The sequence below is a fragment of the Lissotriton helveticus genome, chromosome 3_1 (assembly GCF_964261635.1).
Source record: "Lissotriton helveticus chromosome 3_1, aLisHel1.1, whole genome shotgun sequence".
NCBI classification, from domain to species: Eukaryota; Metazoa; Chordata; class Amphibia; order Caudata; family Salamandridae; genus Lissotriton; species Lissotriton helveticus.
Genome location: NC_136061.1, coordinates 417,564,376 through 417,589,405, shown reverse-complemented (window position 1 = coordinate 417,589,405; position 25,030 = coordinate 417,564,376). Strand labels below are relative to the sequence as shown.

General features: G+C 44.9%; 1 protein-coding gene across 3 annotated transcripts in view; it reads left to right on the top strand.

The window, feature by feature from the left end:
• The window catches only part of ICA1L (islet cell autoantigen 1 like), a 399,387-nt gene that overhangs the window by 84,693 nt on the left and 289,664 nt on the right, over positions 1–25,030 (top strand). For all 3 annotated transcript variants that reach the window (XM_078680242.1, XM_078680241.1, XM_078680240.1), the window contains one exon: positions 13,034–13,232. In XM_078680242.1, coding sequence (XP_078536368.1) covers positions 13,034–13,232 — 199 coding nt within the window. The remainder of the gene's footprint in view (positions 1–13,033; positions 13,233–25,030) is intronic.

Below are 25,030 nucleotides of genomic sequence, written 5' to 3'. Positions count from 1 at the left end.
TGATGGATTTACCCAACCTCACATTACACAATTATCCTGTGGTGATGAGGTTGGTAAAGGTGGCTCGTGGTCCAGGTCAGTGGGCGAGGGTTCTGTTCAGGGTGAAGTTTCTTGAAATTTGCAGTTTGAAGTGCAGGTGTCCCATGAATGGGTGGTGTTCTCTGTGGATCTTGTGCATTTGATGGATTCCTTATAGATTATAGTGAGTCCTCCTGGCTTGTGAAGTCCTGTCGAGCGATATTGTAGCATGCTGGGATAGCCGTTGCGATGTAGGGAGCTTATGAGAGGTTGTGCAAGGTTTCTGTGTTAAAGAGGATGTCAGGTGCATCGCTACTCAGCAGGTTCTATATTTCAGTTGTATGCAAAGGTGTTTCAAACAAGTGCAAGGACTCATGCAAAAACCAGCTAGCTGCTTCTTCCCTACAAGGAACCTCAGATCAGTCACCACACAGACTGTCTGCTACTCACATTTTAAAAGACTACCACATGATGAAGATCCTTAAAAGTAAAGTTTGGAAATGTCCACTCCTCCTCTCCACCTGCCGTAAGTGTGCAACCGAACTATATTTGCTGTAGCAATACTCTAAAAACAGGTAGTAAGATAATCATATGACTCAAGTCTCCAGTTAGTGCAACCTCTAATGCTGGACACAACCTGCAGTCCATTGGTCAACTAAAATGGTCCTGTAATCTCGGTATTTGTAACCATCTGGGTGCAGCATGTGCTTTGGTATCATGTTGTGCGCTCTCCTCTTTTCTACTGCTGGACGGGGATGTTCAATCAATCAGAGTTCTTCTAAAGCGTGGCTAATCACCTGTTAGATGTTGAAAGTTGTTTTTCATCTAAGAAAATGTTTCGATTTCAAGGGCACTCTACAGAAACCCACAATGCGCCAGGATATAGACTTTATCTTAGAATTCTTTTTTTCTGCTATTGGGTTTGGTCATGTCTTTGAAATTAAATGAAATAAAATGTGAATTTATAGAGCGCATTAAACCTGAGGGTATCTAAGCGCTAAGCTGAACATCAGAGTTAACTAATGTCTGCAATGCCCACATAATTAGGATGAAGATAACCAGGTTTTCTAGGATATTTTTAAACAAGACAAAGGAGTCAAGCTTAGGAATGTGTGCCGGCAGAGTGTTCCATAAGCTAGCACCAGCCCCAGAAATAGATCGGCCATCCCCATCTGACTCTATGAAACGTGGGAATGATGTATTTCCTGCCAGAGGAGGATCTCAGTGACCTGCCTTGAACGTACCAATTGAAGAGATCAGGAAGATGTTTTGTTTCTTCATGATAAAGGGCTAGAAAGATCAAGCAAATAGCCTTAAAGGAGATGCACAATAGGACAGACCAACTGCGGACTTGGAGAGCTGCACTTCACTGCTCTATTCCTTTTGTAATAGTTTTTTAGAGAGTCTGTGAGTATGAAGTTCAATCTTGATTGAACGAAACGCAATGGCTGGAGCATGTGTTAAAACATTGTTGAAATAAAGGAAATAAAATACAAAGGAACTTTGTCCGTTTACATCTTTCGAAAAGACAATCTAGTGGTGCACCTCTCTACTTTCATCCCCTTAAAGAGATGCACTTCATAACAGGGAGACAGTGCAGCTTGCGAATGCCCTCTCTAACAGGCAGTCGTTTTGGGATGTTGAGAATTATTATTATTATTATTATTATTATTAAGTGGGTTTTATTAAGCGCAGACAACCCGGAGGCCTCGTAGCGCTGAGTGTGACTGGGAGGCAGGTAAGGGTAGTGAGATTTACATGAAAAGAAGGGTTTTTAGTTCCTTCCGGAATTTTAGGAGGTTAGGCTCACCGCGCAGGGAGACTGGCAGAGTTCCATGCTTTGGCCGCATTCCAGGAAAAGGAGCGTCCTCCCCATCTGGCACGTTTGACTTTGTTCTCGGTGGCCAGAAAGGCTGTGCTGGAGCGCAGCAACCTACGGGGGAGATATGGGGTGGCCAACGAGCAGATCATTGCTGGCGCTTCTTTCCACATAGCCCTGTGCATAAAGCACATTGATTTAAATAGTGTTCTAGCCTTGATGGGTAGCCAGTGGAGTTTTTTTAGAGCAGCAGTCCCTGAGTCCCGCCTGTTAAGGCCCAGCAGGAGACGGGCTGCTGCATTTTGCGTGACCTGGAGCTTTTTTGTTGTAGTGGCCGGAGCCCCCAGGTACAACGCATTCCCGTAATCTAGACGGGATAAAATAATTGCTTGCACCATGATTCTGCGGGCTTGTGGGGGGAGAAGTGGTAGTACTTTCCTGAGCATACGCATCAGGCCAAAGCAGGTGGCAGATACAGTCGTTGCTTGGTGGTTGAAATTAAGATTGGCATCAAGCCAGATGCCCAGGCTCTTTATTTGGGGTTTGGACTGGGGCTGGATGCCCATGCATGGGGGCCAGTTAGGTAATGGACAGGGGATGTTTAGGTTTCCAAGAATCATAAGCTCCGTTTTATCCCCATTAAGTTTTAGGTGAGAGCTGGCCATCCATTTATTAACTGCCACCAGACATTTCTCAAGATTAGGCGAGGAGGCGATAGTTTGGTTCATAGAGACGATCAATTGCGTGTCGTCAGCGTATGTGACTAATTCCAGGCCAAATGAGTGGACGATGTCTGCCAAGGGAAGCATATATATGTTAAAAAGGGTGGGGCTCAGGGACGAGCAACGAGAATGAGGTGAGCAACCGCGTTCTGCACCACCTGCAGCCTATTCAGAGAGGAGGTATTTCTGTTCAGGTAAAGGGCATTTCAGTAGTCCAGTTTGGAGGAGAATAAACCAATGATAACCGAATGACACCGTTTTTCTGGAATGTATGGAAATGTTTACCTAAGGGGCCTGATAATGTGGAAGCATGTACCCTTAGTATGATTGACCTATGACTCAAAATTCAGAGACGTGTCAAAGATTACCTCAAGATTTTTAGCTGCTTTCACAGGGGTGGGTAAAGGGCCGCATTTCTTTAGCCACCAACTGTTGGTCCAGACTGATACTTGTGCCCTAAACACCAACTCCTCAGTTTTGTCCTTACTGAGTTTAAAAAAAACTTTCTTCCAAATATTTATCCTAGTCATGTAGAGATTAGACGTATTCGCTACAGAGGATGGATGGATAAAATAATCTGAGTGTCATCAGTATATGAGAGGGCTTGAAAGCCGAATGAACAGATCAATTTGGCGAGAGGGATGAAATACAAATTAATAAGAGTAGGGCTAAGTGAAGAGGCCTGAAGGACTTCGCAGGGAAGACTAAATGCCTTAGTTTTAAAGCCACCATGACTAACCATTCGCACACTATTGGTGAGAAATGGCCGAGATTAAGAGCCTTCCTGCTTACACAGTCTGAAGAATACACAGCACCAGGCACACGGGTGAGACAGTGTCAAAGGCTGCTGGCAAATCAATCAGGTCCAGGACATCCGCTCCACCCTGATCAACCTGGTGCTTGATGCTATCGGTGGCGACAACAAGTGCAGTCTCTGTGCTATACCCACTTGTAAAACCATTTCGTGAGGGATCAAAAAGTCTCATGTCAATTGCAATTTTTACTCTTGTCTACTACTGGTCTGCCACAGCATTTTAAGATCGTCTGTAAACCAGGGTGTAGAAGATTTGGATCTGGCGCAGCGCTTAATTGTCAGTGGAGCAGCAAAGTCAAGGGTGGTTCCAATCCAATTCTGAAAGCCCTCAGCCGTAAGATCAGGCGAAGTACCCACAGGAATATGAACCGTATTTAGCTCAAGTTCAAGACTTTGATGAGTGATTTTGCTCCAGTTCCTGCCAAGAACTACCTAAGGCATTGGATGTCTCACGCCCTCACCTTAGGCCTCAGTGATGGGCAGCTAACTTTATAAGTGACAACATAGTGATCCACCCAACTAAGCGGGTGACTTCATTAAATGTCAGGGAGAGAGAATTAGAAAATATGCCATTCAAAGTGTGCCCCATTATGTGAGTGGGGACTTTCACCACTTGAGTAAATCCAAAGTTCAACATAGATTCTATCAAGGATGAGGAATTTCCCAGTTTCATGATGCTCCTGAAGATGAGAGCTTTGATGAATAAAACGCTAAGCTGCACCACACAAGTACTTCCTATGACTGTCGACTGATTTGGAGCCGAATTGGATGAAGAATCCGGGCCAGTTTGTATGAGAATGATTCAAGTGGTGGGAGGGTATGGAGAATACACCCTTTAAACGTTGCCCTAATTGCCATAGAACGTTTCTGTGCTCGGATCTGCATGGTTCTTTAACATGTGTCTCCTGCAGGCCATGAGAAGTCTGCCTGTTTAGTATGTAAAGCTTTTCGGCACATAAAAACATCCTTCGCTTAAGTAATAGACAATGGGTGCATTACAGGATGCAGCATGGAGGCTCAGTTGCACTACCGTCTAGACCGGGTGTTAAGGAACATGAATGGATTTACTTCAAAGGTGAAAGGGGTGGGCCCTCCAGTTGCCTGCTGTTCATGGGTATCAGAGTCAAGAATACATGCCCTCAAATGACCATGGCTACGGAGATCATTCTTTTCCCCGGACACTTGACCAAAATTCACAGCCAGGACAAAGAACACACTATGGGTTTCTCAAATTTCATAGTCCCGGGATCTTCCTCTGGGATTTGACCTTGAACTGAGCCTTTGCTCCATGCCAGGAAGTGAGCCATACTTTCAGCCAGAAACCGCTTCCAAAGGTGCCTTAATAGTTCACACTGCCTAATATTCTAGAGGTGCCTCTGCTCTGAAAGACACAATTCCCCCCACTGACTCATCTGGCTTCTGAAGTTAAACTGCAATGCCAAGACACTCTGCATCTGTACTGAGAGACTGCACAGCCCCCCCTCTGAAAAGAGATTGATTCTAAAGCAGTGTCCAAAGCCAATTTTGGTTCAACCCTGCAAGACCCCTTTCTTTAAGGAAAAATAGACGAGCAGCCTATTGCACAGTAGAGGATCCTTTACATGGATCCAGTCTCTGGTCACGTCTTGCAAGGCCTCCACCAGCTAGTCAGCCCCTGACAAACAATGCCATTTTACCTTTGAAGAGGTAGTTTCAGAGGAAATCTGGGTTTCCCCCAATCCAGACCAAAAGCCAAGGTAACCCACCAAACCGCCAGCACCATCACCTGCACCTTCACCATATCCCTCTGCCCATTAAGGAGGACAAGAAAATTAATTACCTGGCCAAATGGGTGGGAGTGAGAGTTGCTACCCAATGGCGCATCAGCAGCTCTTTCGGCCTCCTTTGTATATAAAACCGATATCAATCGGAGGAACCGTAGGAGCTCTTCATGTACCATCCAGATGCATATAAAAATAGAGGCAAAGAAAGTGTCCAGGAGGACAAGTTCGGTTCAAATCCTAACATTGGGTGTATCCTTGATTCTGCTGATATAGCCTCATGAGCGATGCACACTAATGTCCTCCACCGACATGATTGGCTAAACGTGTTAGGCTTCTGCCCAGAAGTCCAACAACACTTTTTTGATCCACAGAGGAAAAGCACATAGAGATAGTGAAAGCCAACACAGCACTATAAAACCAGCCTACGAAGTCCTGGTTTCGCCACTAGCACGCATGTGCTGTAGCGAAAACGAAAGCATCATCCAATGACACCTGTATCACAGCAGCAGTACTTTTACGAGACACAAACTCTAAATCATAGTCCAGAGGCAGGTTCCATGGAAGTAGCTGAAGGGCAAGGGTGCCCACAACAAGGGTTTCTTTGATTTCAAAGCTATGACCTTCCATACATTACCACAGTAACTTAACACCTATGAGGGACACATCAGTTTCTCACACTTAGGAAGCTCAGCGGGAGGATATAACTTTGATCCAGTGGGTACATTTCTTCATCGCCCACAGCTACTTCCGGGAATTCCATATTACACTACCAAATGCTCCACTGTGCTGGCACAGCATCATCCAAGCCCACCAACGGTTGCTGCAAGAAGAATTACAGTCCTTATTCCAAAAGGGTGCACAACGAAACAGTAGTGATCAGCTACTGAACTCCGCATCCAAACTGAAAGTGCGAGAGCTTCAGGCACAGTGCGAGAGCTTCTGAGGCAGTGTGAGAAGCGCCCAGCGAGAGGAGCTGCTGCGGAGGAGCCGATGGATGACATGCTGAGGAGCACGCCACTTATTGATCCTTGTCCATCCCCTCACTAACCGGCAATGCCATAACTGGCTCAACCAACATCAAAAAGTGGAAGGAAGTACAAAACTTACAAGACTCTTCAACAAAGAACGGCAAGGCCACAAACCCAGGGCTGGAGGACTCAAGCGGACATAAACTGAACTATTCTCCCGAATCCGATCACCACTCCAAAGCCTCGCCTCAAATAGACCACCATAAATCCCCTCACGACCAGCAATTACATCGAGAGGCCATCAAATCGGCCCAACTGGCCTTAGGAGCAGAAACAGGGGGTGGCCATCACATTCCCAAAGAATCCTCTGAAATCCTATTGTATTCCCTGGTTTCTAGGGTAGGTGGGCAGGATCCCCTCTCCTACCTGGGATCACAGGAGTGGGCGGACCTAATAGCATCTTACGCACTGGACACTCCTGAAAAGCAGCTTCTGTCTTTAGCCAGTATCAGTATAAATCATGATGCAAAAAAAGGAAATGATCAAGAAATAGCGACTAACAACTCAGTCTTACATAAAAACTCTCCAACTCCTACTTTGACCTCTGGTTCACCAATTCAAACTGGGAAACAGGCATCGAACACATGGGACATTTTATTAAATACAATGCAACTTACTGTTGACGTACTACATTACCAGTCAGATCAAATAGGCCTACATTTGTCACTATTAGACACTCTGGCCCTCTTCGTGGGGGGAATAGACGAAAAACGAGGTCATCTAAACCTTTTAATCAGCATAGCCCAGTAGGAAGCAAAATTGAACTGCAGCTGCCACTCCCCTCAATTGTTTCCTCTCTCTTAGAAGGCCTGCCAAAGGGCCCAACTCAAGAGAAATCAAAGTCAAATTCAAATGAACCAGTGCCCAGTGAGCTACCAAATAGGGATCCTGTTGTCCCAAAAAATCCTAGCAACAACCCTCCGATCTGTTATGAGGGCAGCCTGCCTACCAGGACTCATCCATTACCCAAGGAGCAAACACCAATGCAGAACGCTAAACGACGCCGTCAACTTAGGAGAAAAGGTAGAAATAAAATATCATCTCCGAGCCTCACAAACGTTTATCCTCTATTTACATCAAAAACATTACAGCTGCAAACGCAAGAATAAACAACTATTGTCCATGTCCCTGAAGTTGAGGGAAGGTCCAATCAGCCAAAGGTAACCCACTCTATGGAAAATAGGAAAAACATGAATGTGATACAAGTGGAAACACCATCCTTGGGGGCAGCCCGGTCCTTACCCAGTGGTCCAACTGACACCCAGGGAAATAGAATAACTAAAGCTAAACCGAAACAGGCTGACAGCATGAATAGCCGAACATCACAACCAATTGAGGTAAGGAAGCCCCCTCCTGTCCAAGGTCCAAACCAGGAGTTGAACTCAAACTCAACTTTTCATTTACCACTTCAAAGGGGCGCCAATCCTAATACATCAACCCTGCAAATTGAGCAGTCAGCTTACACGATCAATCAGGACTCAGCTAAGGTGTCAGGAGAAGTAAATCAAATGAATGACAATACAAGTAGAACCTGCAATGAAGTGTAGAGAGCCCCTTACGAGCCAAGGACTACCACAATTGGGCACTTGGATCTCTCCATAAATTTAGATCGCGGCTTAGAAGGCACCACAGGCCGATTGAGCAATCCACTAACTGCTTCATGGAAAAACACTTGGGGCCAAACTTCGTAAACAATTCTCTAGTCAACCGAGCTAGGAACTCTGCTATTACTATCTTCACCCCAGAATACGAATCAAAAGGACCCTTCGCCATCTTAAACAGAGGGAACATTCTCCAACTCCTAGGCACAATACCAGCATTGAAAGGTATATGTTCTGCTGATCTTCTCTCAATAGAATTCGTTAAGCTGGACAAAACACAAGGAATGGAATCCACCAAAGCCACCTGGAGGACTATCCAAATCGCAAATAAAGTCATGGAAGAACAGGAAACCTATCAAGCTTGGGGAATTCAATCCACTATGTTTTATAATACTGGATACCCATTCCCTTTACTCAACATAGAAAGAGAAAGAACAACCTGTAAAAGCCACAAAACTTTGTCTGTACTTATGGGGGCCCGAGGATTGTCACCACAAAAAGAACATACACCAAACATACAAACAAGCACAGTAGTCAATAATGCAGCTGCCCCGGTCATCCTCGTATTACTAGAACTATTAACACATCTGGTCATCCACAGTGGCAGAGAAACTCAGCAAGGCATGGTGGAAATTCAGATATTTAATCTCTGAGCATATGCTCATGGAACATAAACGGGCAAAACAACAACGCCACAGACGCTGAATTCCTTGTCTATTTAAAAACTTTCAACATCATCCTATTGCAGGAAACATGGCAAGAGGAGCCTGTGCAAGTAGAGGGATATACTTGTTTCCACAATCCCGCCCTAAGGAAGAGTAATTACGGTCGTCTATCAGGCGACCTGGCTACTTATATCAAAATAACAGAAATTCATAGTGCGCAGGAATTACTGCCTCTATTCCTAGCTGTAAACACCACAAAGGTTAAATCTTAGTGGAAAAAAGAAGGAGGTACTGCTAATTAATATATACCTAAATCCGAAAAAGAAAAAACAGGATTCAAAAACATTGATTGAACACCTTTATCAACTGATGAGTACACACACTACTCCAAACTTCATTTTCTCAGGTGACTTCAACCAACACTTCCTAGGTACCACCCCAAATAAAGACATCCAAGCACAGTCTTTTTATTGGAACATTCCAACTCAGTTGCATAGCACCCAAAGAAAAACAACAAAGGGCGTCTCAGAGCTGCTAGAAAACCTGGAGAATATCAGCCTAAGGGTGCTAAATTGAAGATTTGTGGATGCCTCATTTCACTCAGCCATGTTGGCTCCACAATTGACTACACCCTAGTGTCTCTCTCATTCTTCCAACATATAATAGGCTAATGCCTAGGAGACAAAGGGGACAGTGACCATCAGCCTCAGGAAATCTCAATTTGTGCACAACCGGATAAATAAATCCCAAATCCAGTCGGAATGCATGCATGCCACACAATAAACCTTAAAAGAATTAAGTCATCCATAGCAAACTCCAGTGAAGTGCTTCTGGCAGCAAAACAACAACTAAATGAGCTTAACCACCCCACGGGAAACCACATACAAACACAAATATGGGAAACCTTCACAGCCACGTTTTCAAAATCCTACTCATCCGTAGTTCGACACTTCCTGCCTTGCGACCCAACAGTCGCAGGGAAAGCCACGAGTGCACAAAGGGTGACCTTGAAAAGCCTTAAAAAAGCTATAAACAAATCACTAAGGACATTGAGGTTACAGCTGGGGGACAAGGGCTTACACCAACAGCTCTGCAAGAGCAAAGCTGAACTTAGGAAACTTAAATGGGACATAAGGAAATCACAAGAAAACAAACTCTGGGCTAAACTCCATCATGATTCCAAAGGAAATAACAGTGCACGTATCTAATATACTATAATATAACAGAATACACCTGGACATCCCTTTTAGAACGTTATTTCAATCAACAGGTATCTGACTTAAACATCAGTAAGGATGAACAGCCTGTGCCCTAATTTCAAACTGTGAAGACTGACGAGGTTGAAGAAATTGAGATCGACGCAGTCATGATCAGGGAACAAATATGCAAAGGGAGGAAGGATGTGCGCCCTGGCCAAATGGGATTCCGACATCTCTTTTTAAGCAAGACCCAGAATACTGGTCAGAAACCTTAGCTCCTATCTTCATCTCAGCTAGGCAAACTGGGTGTTTGCCCGCATCATGGAAGGGTTCTATCATATCACAAATCTATAAAGCGGGGGACAAAACCCTACCAAAAAACTACAGTTTAAATACACTACTGGATGTAGATGCAAAATATATTGCGGGAAACCTACTTATTGAGCTACAAGAATGGGTAACAGAGCAAAATATAATTCCCCCTAGTCAAATAGGGTTCTGTGGAGAGACGGGAACAACAACCAACCTTTCAGCAATGTCATTAATTATCGATAAAGCAATTTTAACCTAACAAACTATCCACTTCTGCATTGTGGATTTTAAGGCGGCGTTTGACAATGTTAACTGAGCTAATCTCTGGAAGAAACTGGCTCACTGGGTGGGTTCCTCCGTCCCTCCTGAATCTTCTAATAGAATTACATTCCGACACATGGATACAGGTCAAGCTTGGCGGTGGCTCCCATCTGTCAAGGCGTATACAAACAACCAAAGGCCTCAAGCAAGGGTGCGTTCTCGCACCCTTTCTCTTTAACTTTTATACAGCAGACCTGACAACAGCTCTCCCTGCTTGTAATGCGCACGCCCCTCGAATAGGAGGTAAAACCATTTCCAGCATGTCTTATGCTGACGATGTTGTTCTAACTAGCCACACTCAAGTAGGTCTACAAAGGTTACTCAACACACTGCGTGGGTACGCTGATGAGAACTATCTAGAAGTTAACATCGACAAAACTAAAACTTTGACAATAAATGGAAAAAACTGTCCCATTCTTGGTAATACTGCAATTACCAACTGCGATGTGTATAAGTACCTAGGTGTCATGATCGGCAAGCGGGGCCAATTCGAGAACCTGCTCAATGCCATAAAGAGGAAAGGAAGGCGATCACGACAACGCTAAGGCAACAAAAAAATTAATTGATAGGACCAACATTCACCCCACAACTCTCTGTGGCGCTAGCAAAAATTCCTTCATCAGTTACATATGGCAGCGAGGTGCTGGGAGGCAGGAATGCTTCATTGCTGAATATCACCTTGGCAAAAGCATACAGAGTAATGCTAAACCTCCCTCCCTACACCTCGCCAGCACAGATTTGGCTCGAGCTTGGTCTAACGAAGCAACTCCTTGCAAGGCAGGGCTCGTATATCAAGTGCTGGCATAAAATTAAGAACTTCGCCAGGAACACATTGAACCACCAGCTCTGGCAGGAACTGTGCAGCACATCTACCTCGCTGGCTAAAGCCTACTTGGAGGAATCACTGGCCATAACGGGACTAGCCAACCTATGGGAAATTCCAACAACGCAGCTTTCTTTCACTGAAGACAAAGCCGCTTTTGCACACAGGAGCCATACATGGATGACTCTGTGCAGCTACAAATCATTTGGGGCACAGGTAGACTTTGAACTGGGGTACTCCAGGAAGTCTAAAGAAGCTTTTCTAAAACACAGGTTAGGAATCCTGCCAGCCATACCTCATCTTTCACCATGGCTAAGAAAGAACTACGGGAACTCATGCCGGCTATGCGGAGCTGGAATTGAGGACGTTGAACATATAATATGCTCTTGCATTAAGGTAAATGAAGAAAGGGTTGGCCTGCTAAAAACTCATTTTAATAAATAATGTATACGTACCCGGAGACAACCAGTACTTGCATGCTTCAACCCAAGGGATCCACAACTAAATGGGAAGCTTGTTAAGTTCCTGCTTCTAGTAGCATCCAAGCAAAGGACACTTGGTACTGCAACCAGCGTATAGACCCCAGAGGCTCTGAGCAAAAAGAACTTTGGACACTCTGCACTAAAGAACCTTCTCGCCACGCTAGGACCCCCATTGTGGACCTGCATCGTTTATTTTCCGATTATTCGTCTAGGGCATTGGCCCAGCTGATTAATTTAGTACTCCCCGCGGACTGCCCCCGCGTCAATTCTCTCCGTGCTATAACAATTTAAGCTCCACCCCACTGTGGGATCAATTGAAATTGTTATTTCTCTAGGCATTCATTGTCTGTCCTGAGGATGAACCGAAACTATGTATGGTTCGAAACGTCGTCGACCTGAAATGCACTAATTACATAGTTGACAATAACTGTTCATGCATGTGTGTATACTGTGGATTATCTGCTTATGATTTATGATATTCAGATGACCCTTGTTTGCCTATTATTTTTGTGTGTTGTTTGTGTTCCTCCAGTGGGTTAGTCGGACATCGGCTGGTGTCCCACTTCCATCACACCTTGTGTAATATTTCGTTGTGATTATTTTTATCAAGACATTAAAACTGTCCGGCTGGACACGTCTTAAAGAATATAGTCCTATCTAGTCTATATTTATTCCTTCCAATAAATCAGTGATCCAGCTTCTGTGTGTTGTTGTCTTTAAGAATAATGTGACATGCACTTGTAAATTCTAGGTTCTTCTGCATAGAATCTATGGTTATTGCTAACAGCTACTGTTTAGTTTCAGAACATGATGTTGAAACAAAGATCATTTAGTTCTCTGCAGACTTAGAGGTCAAGAGCGAAAGTATCTCTTTAGAGAGCATCTGGGTAACTAGAAGCTCTCTATAAAGCTTCCAGGCTAAAACAGAGACTGTCTTAATAAAGTAGCATCTGGCTCCAGACTTGATTTGATGATGACTGATTATGCTCAATTGCAGAACCTTCAAGACACTTGTACACCTAACAAATTTTAGTCCAGGGCAAGATTTGAAGTAAAAGCAGTTGATTCAAATACTCTATTTAACATGCTAATATTCTTAGCTTAGCTTTTCATCCCATTTAAGATATAATTTTGAGCCCTTCATTAAATGTGGCTTTGTAGTTTGTGCCACCAGTTACCGGAGCATATATTTTCAATTGACTGACATGTAATTTTAGAGCTTCTTTATATATTACATATCTGCAGGATTCTAGTGTGTTCAAAACAAATAATTTAAATTGTGTGTACCACTCAAACACCAGTTTGTTTTATTTAATTTCCTATTGTAAATCGTTATTTTCTTTCCTGACTTTGATTTTCCTCTCTGACTACTAACATGATGCTGTTCTCTCCCAGCTGCATTAAGTGGATTATGTTGAACTAATATATACCACCTTCACTAAACTCTCTTTTCATTTCACCATTAGGCTTGCTTTACGTGCCCCACTACACCGTCTTGAGCAGGAAGTCTCTACTTTTAGCCGCAGGGCTGTGTCAGACACACTTTTGACTATCAATCGAATGGAACAAGCGCGCACAGAATATCGGGGTGCTCTGCTCTGGATGAAGGACGTGTCACAGGAACTGGACCCAGACACCTACAAGCAGATGGAAAAGTTCAGAAAGGTATTGATATATCAATCATTTTAACATAGGTTAGGCAGGCCATGTTTAACTTATTGTTACTGCACAGAGTAGCATGGCATTATGTGGAATCAAGAATGTGTTTTTCAGATCTCACTCACCTCTCCCTGTGTCCACTGCTCAGTCTCCCTCTTAGGGTACACTTCCTTGTGCAGTTGCATAGGCAGGTTTTGAACCTCAAGCTTCAGAGCCTCCACCTCAATGTCTGTAGATTGAGCAGGGTAGCCTGAGATAATTTTCCTTAACCTCCTGAAGTGATGGATGTTATCCTATTCTCCCAGAGATACTACACCAAGACTGTGTTCTCAGGCAGATAAGGAAACTTTTTCGACTGGTGTGCAGACCCTCTTCAGGCCTGGCTGTCTGACATCATACGTTTCGTCCTTTAGCTTGCCCAGCAGGGGTGCGCAGTGGCCACTGTTAAGGATTACTTATCAGCCTGTTAGCCTTCCTCTGCCTACCTGACCAACTTTCTCTTTTCAAGCCACCCATAGTTGTGAGGTTCTTGAAAGAGCTTACAAACAAGTTTCCCCCCAACTGCTTTAAAAATATTTAAATGGGACTTCAACCTTATTCTTACGTTTTTAATATGATCTATTTTTGAGCTGTTACACAGTTGCCCCTTGTAGCTGCTTACTTTCAAAACAGTCCTTTTAATTGCTATCACATCAGATATGGCATGTAAGCGGGTTAGAAGCATTGAATGTAAAGCCTCTGTTCACCTCTTTGTTTCTTGACAAGTTGGTGCTAAGACCCAAGGATGCCTTTCTGCCGAAAGTGGTTACCCCATTCCACCTACGCCAATCCAACACCCTGCCAAACTCTTCCCTCCGCCACATCCTACGAAGAAAGACTCCACAGATTTGATCCCAAGCGAGTGGTCAGTTTTTATGAGGACAGGACTCATGAATTCAGACTGGATGACAGCTCTTCATTGGATGCATATGGAAGATGAAATGGTATGCAATGCACAAAAGGACGTTGTCCAGCTGGATACTCAGGGGTATCCAGATGTTCTATGCTTTAGCACACAAGAACCGACTTGAAGATATACAAGCTCATTCAAACAGAGCAAAGACTGCTACTCCTGTGCTGGCGAGAGGGATGCTGCAGCTGATATCTGCAAGGGTGGCCACGTTGGCTTTCCTCCACACTTTTGGAAAGCATTACTGTTTGAACTTTGAAGTGAGAAGGGAAGGTCACTTTGCATACTCCTACCTTCAGGATTCTTGGGTATTACTAGCCATGCACCCACCCCCTGGTTGGGCACTGCTTGTGGAATCTATTCATAAGGTAAGGAATCTGTAGATATAGGTATCCATCAGAAGAAAAAGTTATTACCGTCTGTAACACTCTTTCTGCTGGATACTCTATCTACATGCAGATTCCTCACTGGCCCACCCACATTCCTGTTGAATGGCTGATTATCCCACATATTCTTTTGATGCGGCCCCAATATATTACAAATTACTGCACCTGTCTTCCTGATGTTAGTCTCATTGGTCTGCCTCGAAGGCACGTAAAAAAAATGGAAATTGGTGTCAGCATGCCATGAAAGGTGCTTCATTGCAACAGTGGTGTCACAGGGACTCCACATATAGTGTCAAATTACCAGTGTGGAAGAGCTATTGAAGAGTTTCCACAATCAGACTGACCCCTGGGATATTCATACAGTGAGGAATCTGCAGGTAGATAGAGTATTCACCAGACAAAGCGTTACTAAAGATAATTACTTTTTTCATATTTCATATATGAAAATTATGGTGGCGTTGTTGACTGGCATAAACGCGCCAGTGCGCCTCTTTGATTTTCAGTAACTTTCTAACACTTTAAAGGAAATATAAATATAAATGGCTGCTCTGCAAATTTATTCCAGGTAATACAAACTAAAACTGAAGTCCCAGGCTTTTTATGAGTCCGCATATTTAAACAGTTCAAGGAAAGAATCACGCCTGCTGGGAAGGCATTCCTCCGAAGTCTGCTGCATTGTTACTGTGGCCCTGTTAAGTGTATTGCAAAACAACAGGTAGTGCGTAAAACTATGGCAAGTAACACAGTAACTTTAAATGTTTTATATTACTTTTTTGTAGTAGTTATTTATGCATTTTATTTTTTTGTATTTAATGATACGATAGCACATTTAGTAGAAATATTCTGGGAGATATTACACTCTATCCCTCCTACTTCATGATTTTCCATTCTCCTTTGCTCTCTCTGCTGTTATTCAATTTAATAGTCCTTGTTGCCTCTTCATGATGTGGTCTCTGACGTACTCTGAAAGCCCACTGTGTTTAACAGCAAAACGTTAATCAAATCATAAAAATAAACTCTAGTAGTGTTTTTTTGCCATTTAAACTATGCTGGAAAGAATTAAGACAATCTTGTTGAATTTGGAAAAGATGAGGGTCAGTTTATTTTGTAGCATAATAGAGATTTTTGAAGAAGTTGGAAGTGATACATTTTTTTTCACTGCTTAAAAACATGTAATGAGCTTTAGATCATAAATAATGAACTCGTACTGCATCCGCCTCCATCAAGAAATCAGCAGTGTCTGATCAGGAGAAAAGCTACTGAAAAGCTACCTTATCATTGTCCAAGTAATAGTCTCAACTGCTCACAGTGAACAGAAGAAGTAAACAGACCTTCAGCAATTCAGAGATGAATATCATCACAGGTGAGGCTAGCTAGGACCTAGTGGAATAAGGCAGCATGGGCCTTTTTTGCCGTAATGTTTAGGTCTCGCTTAGGCATATTCAGGATATGTGCATAAAGCTCCGCCCACTTTCCTCCAATCTTTTAAATTGGCTCCTGTCCCTGTCCTTTGTAAATGGTGACTTTTCATTGGCCAAGAGGCTTAGTAGTCCCTCCTTAGTATGGCCTTGTCTCTTCTTGTAACCTCCCATGAGGACACCTCCTGTTACATGTGTTGTTACTCTCTAGGGGCCCGATGTAGGTAAATCTTTTTTACCACTTCTTAAATACCGATTCATACCGAATCGGTATTTAAGAAGTGGTAAAAAGGAGGAGGGCAGATGTAGGTAATTGTATTTTTACAATTACCGAATCGGAAGGATTCGGTATTTACCGATTCGGTAAATACCGAATCGGTAATGCCCATTGTTTGCATTGAAGCCCACAGGAATCAATGGGCATTACCGATTCGGTATTTACCGAATCGGTAAATAACAAATTTTGCAAGGGTGCAGGGGGTGTCACTTTGACACCCTCTAGCACCCCAAAGACGGGCATGTGTGTGTGCCACATGGCACAGGTGTGCATGCACAGATGTGCATGCACACCTGGATTCGGTATTTCACCACCCAATTGGATTGGGTTGTAAAATACCGAATCTAAAAGGCCTGTAGCACTGGAAACAGTGCTACCTACATCAGTAATTTTCCGAATCGGTAAAATTACCTATTCGGTATTTTACAGAATCGGTAAATTTACCAATTCGGTAAATTTACAGATTCTGTAAAATATAGCCCCCTACATCTCAATGACCCATTTACCGGTCGGTAACGGCCGAATTCGGCCGTTACCGACCGGTAATGGCCACCTACAACGGGCCGTAGGTCTTAATTACAGCCTCAAGCGACTATTTTCTTGAAAGCAGGACACACCCTTGGTCCTAAGCTAGGCAGGCAGTGCTTAATTCACTCACAAGAACATCTCACATTTATATGAGACCATCTATTAATTTTCATCAGCCACCCAGGATATTAGTTTCCGGTCCAGGGAAGACATGGCTTGGCAGTTCGGGCTAGACTGTTCCCATGAGGCATAGGGTCAGACTGATTTGCATATGGCCATGTCTGAACCGTGGTGGTGCAGTGAGCTAAAGAATGATGATGGATTAAACCCAGATCAGTTGACTGGGGGTGAGTGTTTGATTTGCTCAAACACTCCATCCATCATCCCCTTTGGTATCGCTTTGTTCGCCCTAAGTTGGCAGGGTATGCCCAGACGTGGGTCCCTTGCTCACTTTGCCACTAGATTCAAGATAGCCTTGCTGATGAGGGTTATGAACCTGGAACCGGTCCCAGGATGCTTGTTTCCGGTCCAGGGAAGACATGGCTTGGCAGATTGGGCTGGACTGTTCCCATGAGGCACGTGGTCAGACTGATTTGCATATGGCCCTGTCTGTACTGGGGTGGTGGAGTGAGCTAAAGAATGATGATGGATTAAAGCCAGATCAGTTGACTGGGGGTGAGTGTTTGATTTGCTCAAACGCTCCGTCCATCATCCCCTTTGGTATCGCTTTGTTCGCCCTAAGTTGGCTGGGTATGCCCAGATGTGGGTCCCTTGCTCACTTTGCCACTCAATTCAAGATAGCCTGGCTGATGAGGGTTATGAACCCGAAACCGGTCCCAGGATGCTTGTTTTCGTTCCAGGGAAAACATGGCTTGGCAGTTCGGGCTGGACTGTTCCCATGAGGCACTGGGTCAGACTGATTTGCATATGGCCATGTCTGAACTGGGGTGGTGGAGTGAGCTAAAGAATGATGATGGATTAAACCCAGATCAGTTGACTGAGGGAGAGTGTTTGATTTGCTCAAACACTCCATCCATCATCCCCTTTGGTATCGCTTTGTTCGCCCTAAGTTGGCAGGGTATGCCCAGACGTGGGTCCCTTGCTCACTTTGCCACTAGATTCAAGATAGCCTTGCTGATGAGGGTTATGAACCTGGAACCGGTCCCAGGATGCTTGTTTCCGGTCCAGGGAAGACATGGCTTGGCAGATTGGGCTGGACTGTTCCCATGAGGCACGTGGTCAGACTGATTTGCATATGGCCCTGTCTGTACTGGGGTGGTGGAGTGAGCTAAAGAATGATGATGGATTAAAGCCAGATCAGTTGACTGGGGGTGAGTGTTTGATTTGCTCAAACGCTCCGTCCATCATCCCCTTTGGTATCGCTTTGTTCGCCCTAAGTTGGCTGGGTATGCCCAGATGTGGGTCCCTTGCTCACTTTGCCACTCAATTCAAGATAGCCTGGCTGATGAGGGTTATGAACCCGAAACCGGTCCCAGGATGCTTGTTTTCGTTCCAGGGAAAACATGGCTTGGCAGTTCGGGCTGGACTGTTCCCATGAGGCACTGGGTCAGACTGATTTGCATATGGCCATGTCTGAACTGGGGTGGTGGAGTGAGCTAAAGAATGATGATGGATTAAACCCAGATCAGTTGACTGAGGGAGAGTGTTTGGTTTGCTCAAACGCTCCATCCATCATCCCCTTTTTTATCGCTTTGCTTGCCCTAAGTTGGCAGGGTATGCCCAGACGTGGGTCCCTTGCTCACCTTGCCACTATATTGTAGATTGCCTGGCTGATGAGGTTTATGAACCCGAAACCGGACCCAGTATGCTTGTTTCCGGTCCAGGGAAGATATGGCTTGGCGGTTCGGGCTGGACTGTTCCCATGAGGCATAGGGTCAGACTGATTTGCATATGGCCATTTCTGAACCGGGGTGGTGGAGTGAGCTAAAGAATGATGATGGATTAAACCCAGATCAGTTGACTGAAGGTGAGTGTTTGATATGCTCAAACGCTCCGTCTATCATCCCCTTTGGTATCTCTGTGTTCGCCCTAAGTTGGCAGGGTATGCGCAGGCGTGGGTCCCTTGCTCACTTTGCCACTGGATTCAAGATAGCCTGGCTGATGAGGGTTATGAACCTGGAACCGGTCCCAGGATGCTTGTTTTCGTTCCTGGGAAGACGTGGGTTGGCAGTTCGGGCTGGGCTGTTCCCATGAGGCACAAGGTCAGACTGATTTGCATATGGCCATGTCTTAACCGGGGTGGTGGAGTGAGCTAAAGAATGTTGATGGATTAAACCCAGATCAGTTGACTGGGGGTGAGTGTTTGATTTGCTCAAGCACTCAATCTATCATCCCCTTTTGTATCGATTTGTTCGCCCTAAGTTGGCAGGATATGCCCAGACGTGGGTCCCTTGCTCACTTTGCCACTGGATTCCATATAGCCTGGCTGATGAGGGTTATGAAACCGAAACCGGTCCCAGGATGCTTGTTTCCGGTCCAGGGAAGACATGGCTTGGCAGTTCGGCCTGGACTGGTCCCATGAGGCACTGGGTCAGACTGATGTGCATATGGCCATGTCTGAACTGGGGTGGTGGAGTGAGCTAAAGAATGATGATGGATTAAAACCAGATCAGTTGACTCGGGGTGAGTGTTTGATTTGCTCAAACGCTCCGTCCATCATCCACTTTGGTATCGCTTTGTTCGCCCTAAGTTGGCAGGATATGCCCAGACGTGGGTCCCTTGCTCACTTGGCCACTGAATTCAAGATAGCCTGGCTGATGAGGGTTATAAACACGAAACTGGTACCAGGATGCTCGTTTCTGGTCCAGGGAAGATATGGCTTGGGAGTTCGGGCTGGACTGTTCCCGTGAGCCACAGGGTCAGACTGATTTGCATACGGCCATGTCTAAACCGCCGGGGTGGTGGAGTGAGCTAAAGAATGATGATGGATTAAACCCAGATCAGTTGACTGGGGGTGAGTGTTTGATTTGCTCAAATGCTCCGTCCATCATCCCCTTTGGTATCGCTTTGTTCGCCCTAAGTTGGCAGGGTATGCCCAGACGTGGGTCCCTTGCTCACTTTGCCACTGGATTCAAGATAGCCTGGCTGATGAGGGTTATGAACCCGAAAGCGGTCCCAGGAAGCTTTTTTCCGGTCCAGGGAAGACATGGCTTGGCAGTTCCGGCTGGACTGTTCCCATGAGGCACAGGGTCAGACTGATTTGCATATGGCCATGTCTGAACCGGGGTGGTGGAGTGAGCTAAAGAATAATGATGGATTAAACCCAGATCAGTTGGTTTGGGGTGAGTGTTTGATTTGCTCAAACGCTCCGTCCATCATCCACTTTGGTATCGCTTTTTTTGCCCTAAGTTGGCAGGGTATGCCCAGACGTGGGTCCCTTGCTCACTTTGCCATTGCATTCAAGAAAGCCTGGCTGATGAGGGTTATGAACAGGAAACCGGTCCCAGGATGCTCGTTTCCGGTCCAGAGAAGACATGGCTTGGCAGTTCGGGCTGGACTGGTCCCATGAGCCACAGGGTCAGACTGATTTGCATACGGCCATGTCTGAACCGGGGTGGTGGAGCGAGCTAAAGAATGATGATGGATTGAACCCAGATCAGTTGACTTGGGGTGAGTGTTTGATTTGCTCAAACACTCTGTCCATCATCCCCTTTTGTATCGCTGTGCAATGCATTATGGGTAGGGTAGATTTACCATATCGTCTGCAGGGTGCAGTACCATATGTGGCCAAAAGAGGTCCCCTGGAACCTCTTTTGGCCACATATGGTACTGCACCCTGCAACATGTCTAGATAAAAATGAAATTGGCTTTTACAATGCCAGTAACTCCAACTACAACAAATGCAAGACCAATTGCATTTCCAATGCAATAGGTCTCGAATTTGTTAAAGTTAAAGCTGTTGGTATTGAAAATGGCAGTGTTTTTTACTTTTGCTTTTTTATACCATTGGCAATGGTGCAAAGCAAATATAATAATTCCTCTGCAAATAAAAAATAAATAAACTTTCTGCCTGATCTTTTTAATTGGCTCCAATCCCTGTCCTTTGTACATATTGGTTTTTCATTGAACAATAGGCTTAGTAGTCCCTCCTTAGTACCACCTCATCTCCTTGTCTCTTCTTGTACCCTCCCATGAGAACACTTCCTGGTACATGTTTTGCTATTCCCTAAGTTTTAATTATAGCCTCAGAGCACTGCTTTCTTAAAGTGTTTACAGGCAGAACACAAGCTTTGTCCTCTCTAAGGCTGGCAGTGGTTACTTTACTCACTAGCACATCTCACATTTATAGGAGACCTTCTATTAATTTCCCTTCATCAGCACCATACAGAGTGTAACCTATTAAGTTATGTTATGTTATAGTGATTTATTGTGCGCACAGCTACTCCAGCCAAGGAGCGTCCCGGCGCATAAGGAATTAATATAATAATTCTTTAGTCACATTTCAAAGCTACTTATCTTAAATATGGACGTAGCTAGTTGAATGTACTCGTGGTACTGTCTTGCATGCAATGCATTATGGGTAGGGTGGATTTACCATATCTTCTGCAGGGTGCAGTACCATATATGGCCAAAGTTGGTCTCCTGGGACCCCTTTTGGCCACACATGGTTTTGCAACCTGTAACATGGCTAGGTAAAAAACATTGGCATTTATAATGCCAATATTGCAGGGTGCAGTACTATATGTGACCAAAAGAGGGCCCATGGAACTTCTTTTGGCCACATATGGTACTGCACCCTGCAACATGGCTAGGTAAAAAAAAGACATTGGCATTTATAATCCCAATAACTCCAACTCCGAGTCTCGCATTAGAGCTGTTGGCATGGAGATGACAGTGTTTTTTATGTTTGCTTTGTTATACCATTAACAATAGTGCTATGCAAATATGATAATTCCACTGAAAATGAAAACAAAACTGAACTGTTTGAGGCATATAAGCTGCAGATAGTACACTTTGCATAGATCGCTATCTGGTTTTGGGCTCAGATGCTTGCATCTTGTTGTTGTCTTGGAAGAAGTCTTTTGTGGTCACGAGATAGGTGACTCCTCCCTTGGACGATAGTGCGAATGGGCATCGACTTCATCTTCAGATTGTTTTTTTCCGCCATCGGGTTCCAATGTAACTTCTATGTTCCGGTTCGGCACCATATTCTCCAAACCTTTTCGACACGCAAAACCATCTTAGACTCAACGGTATTGTTTACGATTTCATGATCTTCGATGCGCTTCCCAAATATTCGATACCGGTCGTTGACGCGGGCCGTAGAGCCTATTGACGCTGTTCGGGCCTACAGCTCATGGAAAGTATGCCATTTAAAAAATGCCCAGGTGTGGAGCAAAATTCCCACACAGTGACCACCACAAGGTCTGTAACCTGTGTCTCTCGCCTAACCACGACGAGAATAATTGCCATGCCTGCGCCTCCTTTAGATCTAAAAAGACCATCTGTGATCACCGGGCCAGACGACACATCATGACACAGCGAGCAGCTCCGGCACCGGTGGACATCTTCGATGAAGGCCCGGATGTTCCGGAAGAGTACTCTGAGGATCTGCAAATCGGGTCCGAAGCAGACGACTCCGACTCAGACCATCTCATCACTCCGGGTCAACGAGTGAGTACGACTGCCCCTGCCCCAAGCCTACCTCCAAAAAAGAAGGCCCTGGTCAAAACTTCGCCTACTGGCCCCAGTCACGACCAAAAACAAGCTTCAAAAGCCCCGCCCTCCAGCTCGGCTCCAAAGACAAAAGACAAGCCTTCTGGTAGCTCGGGACCAAGCAAACCGCATATCACTGTACCACAGGCGCCTTCAGCACCGAAGCACGGAGCGCAACTTACTCCCAAAAAGACCTTGGCACCAACCACCCCGTGCCGAAGGAAAAGGCATCGGATCCGAAGCCAAAATGTTCAGAAACGTAAAAGATTTCCGCCTCCACATCGAAGCCGAAGGACCCGAAAACACCCTCCAAGGCTCTGGAGCAGAAATCCAAACCTCGATCAAACCTGAAAAAAGTAATTGAGATCCAGGCTTTAACCATACAAGAACCATTTTTACAAATACATCCAAACAAAGTGGTTCTTGAAACAAACCCAAAATTTCTTCCAAAAGTAATTTCTGCTTTTCATCTTAATCAATTAATAGAGTTACCTGTATTTTTCCAAAACCCCGAATCAGTAGCAGAAAGAGCTCTTCACACACTCAACGTCAAAAGAGCTTTACTTTATTTCATAGACAGAACTAAACCCTTTAGGAAAACAAAACAACTGTTTGTATCTTTCTCTCCCCTCATAAAGGCAACCCCATCTCCAAAACAGGAATTGCCAGGTGGATAGTCAAATGTATTCAAATTTGCTACCAAAAAGCAAAACGCACTTTAACAATTCCCCCTAGAGGACATTCAACATGCAAACTAGGGACTTCCATGGCATTCTTAGGGAACATTCCACTAGAACACATTTGTAAGTCAGCAACGTGGTCTACTACACACACCTTCACCCAACACTATTGTGTTGATGTGCAGGCCAAGCAACATACTTCTGTGGGCCAAGTTTCTTAAAACTACTGCAACAAATACAGGTTACCACCGCTAGGGGAGATACTGCTGTACAGTCTATGCAAAGTGTACTATCTGAAGCTCATATGCCTCAAACGGAAAATGCTACTTACCAGTATGCATCTGTTCTTGGCATGTAGAGCTGCAGAGTAGTACACGCCCACCCTCCTCCCCGGGACCTGTATTTGTTCCCGTTTTTTATCTTAATTAGATACATATATATGGACATCTGTTCTATTTCTTGCAAACTCCATCTTCTCCGTTCATGGCGAAAAACAATCTGAAGATGAAGTCGATGCCCATACGCACTATTGTCCAAGGGAGGTGTCCCCTATCTCGTGACCACAAAAGCCTTCTTCCAAGACAATAACAAGGTGCAAGCATCCAAGCCCAACACCAGATGGCGATCTATGAAAAGTGTACTACTCTGCAGCTCTACATGCCAAGAACAGATGCATACTGGTAAGTAGCATTTTCCTTCTGCCCCATCTTTTTAATTGGCTCCTGTCCCTGTCCTTTGTAAATGGTGATTTTTCATTGATCAATAGGCTTAGTAGTCCTTTCTAAGTACCACCTTGGGGCATATGTACAAGTCCCTTTTGCCACCACAACATCACTTTTACAGACGTTGTTGTATCAAAAGGGGCTGAGCCTTATGTACAAGGCAGCGTTAAGCCACTTAACATGGCTTTACGCTGCATTGTACATAAGGCACCCTTTCAAGCTATAGTTAGCGTGAAAGGGGTATGCAGTGGGTGTTGTGGTGGGTGTTCCTCCGCAACACCCACTGTATTTTACGCTGCCTCCTATGTACAAGGGTGGCATATATAGGAGGCTGCGCCAAAATAAAGACCAGGAAAACCCTGGTCTTAAGTTGGCGAAATGCGGAGGGCATCAGCCTCCAGGGCAACCAAAAGAGAGAAGAGAAGAAGATAGAGTAAATAGGGAGATCAGAATTATAGATCAGCGTGGGGGAGAAATGAGGGGGAGAGGGATGGGGAGAGGAAAAAAAGGAAAAGGGGGGGCAAGGTGTCTCTCTGGTCGAGTTAGGGAGAGGAGCACAGCAACGTGTGGGTCAGTCCCCTGATAGTGGCTCATGCAGCGTTGTGATCGCTTACACTGCAGGCATCGGGGCATTTGCGCGGTCAACAGAATGACATTGTAAAAATCTTTACTGGGCTTGCCAGATGTGAGGGCGTGACTGTGTCGGCATGAGTTCACAAAATTATGACAATTGATTATGGCAGAAAGCAGCGTCCCTAAGCCAGTCATCCCTAAGCGGTTTGTGCTTACGGCCCCAGCAAATGGCCACCCACCTCTTGGCCAATAGTAGCATCATGACGGCCAGTCTTCTAATGTCTGCCGGGAGGTCCCTGACATACCCCAGCAAAGCAATAAGTGGGGAGCTCTCCAGCCTGCATTCCAATATTTCGTCCAGTGCTTCAAAAACACATGTCCAATAATTGGCTCAGGTGCATTAAGGAGGCCTAGGGCATTCCGCACCGCACAAATCTTTCATCAGCCATACAGGAGTCCGATATAGCCTGTGAAGGAATTTAAAATGAATTGGCCGCAATCTATAATTGGGGTACATATCTTTTGACTGTGCGCAGCAGTAAGCCCATACCCAAGCCCATACCCCTCAGACGGAGTTCCCAAGCCTGCCTCCCAT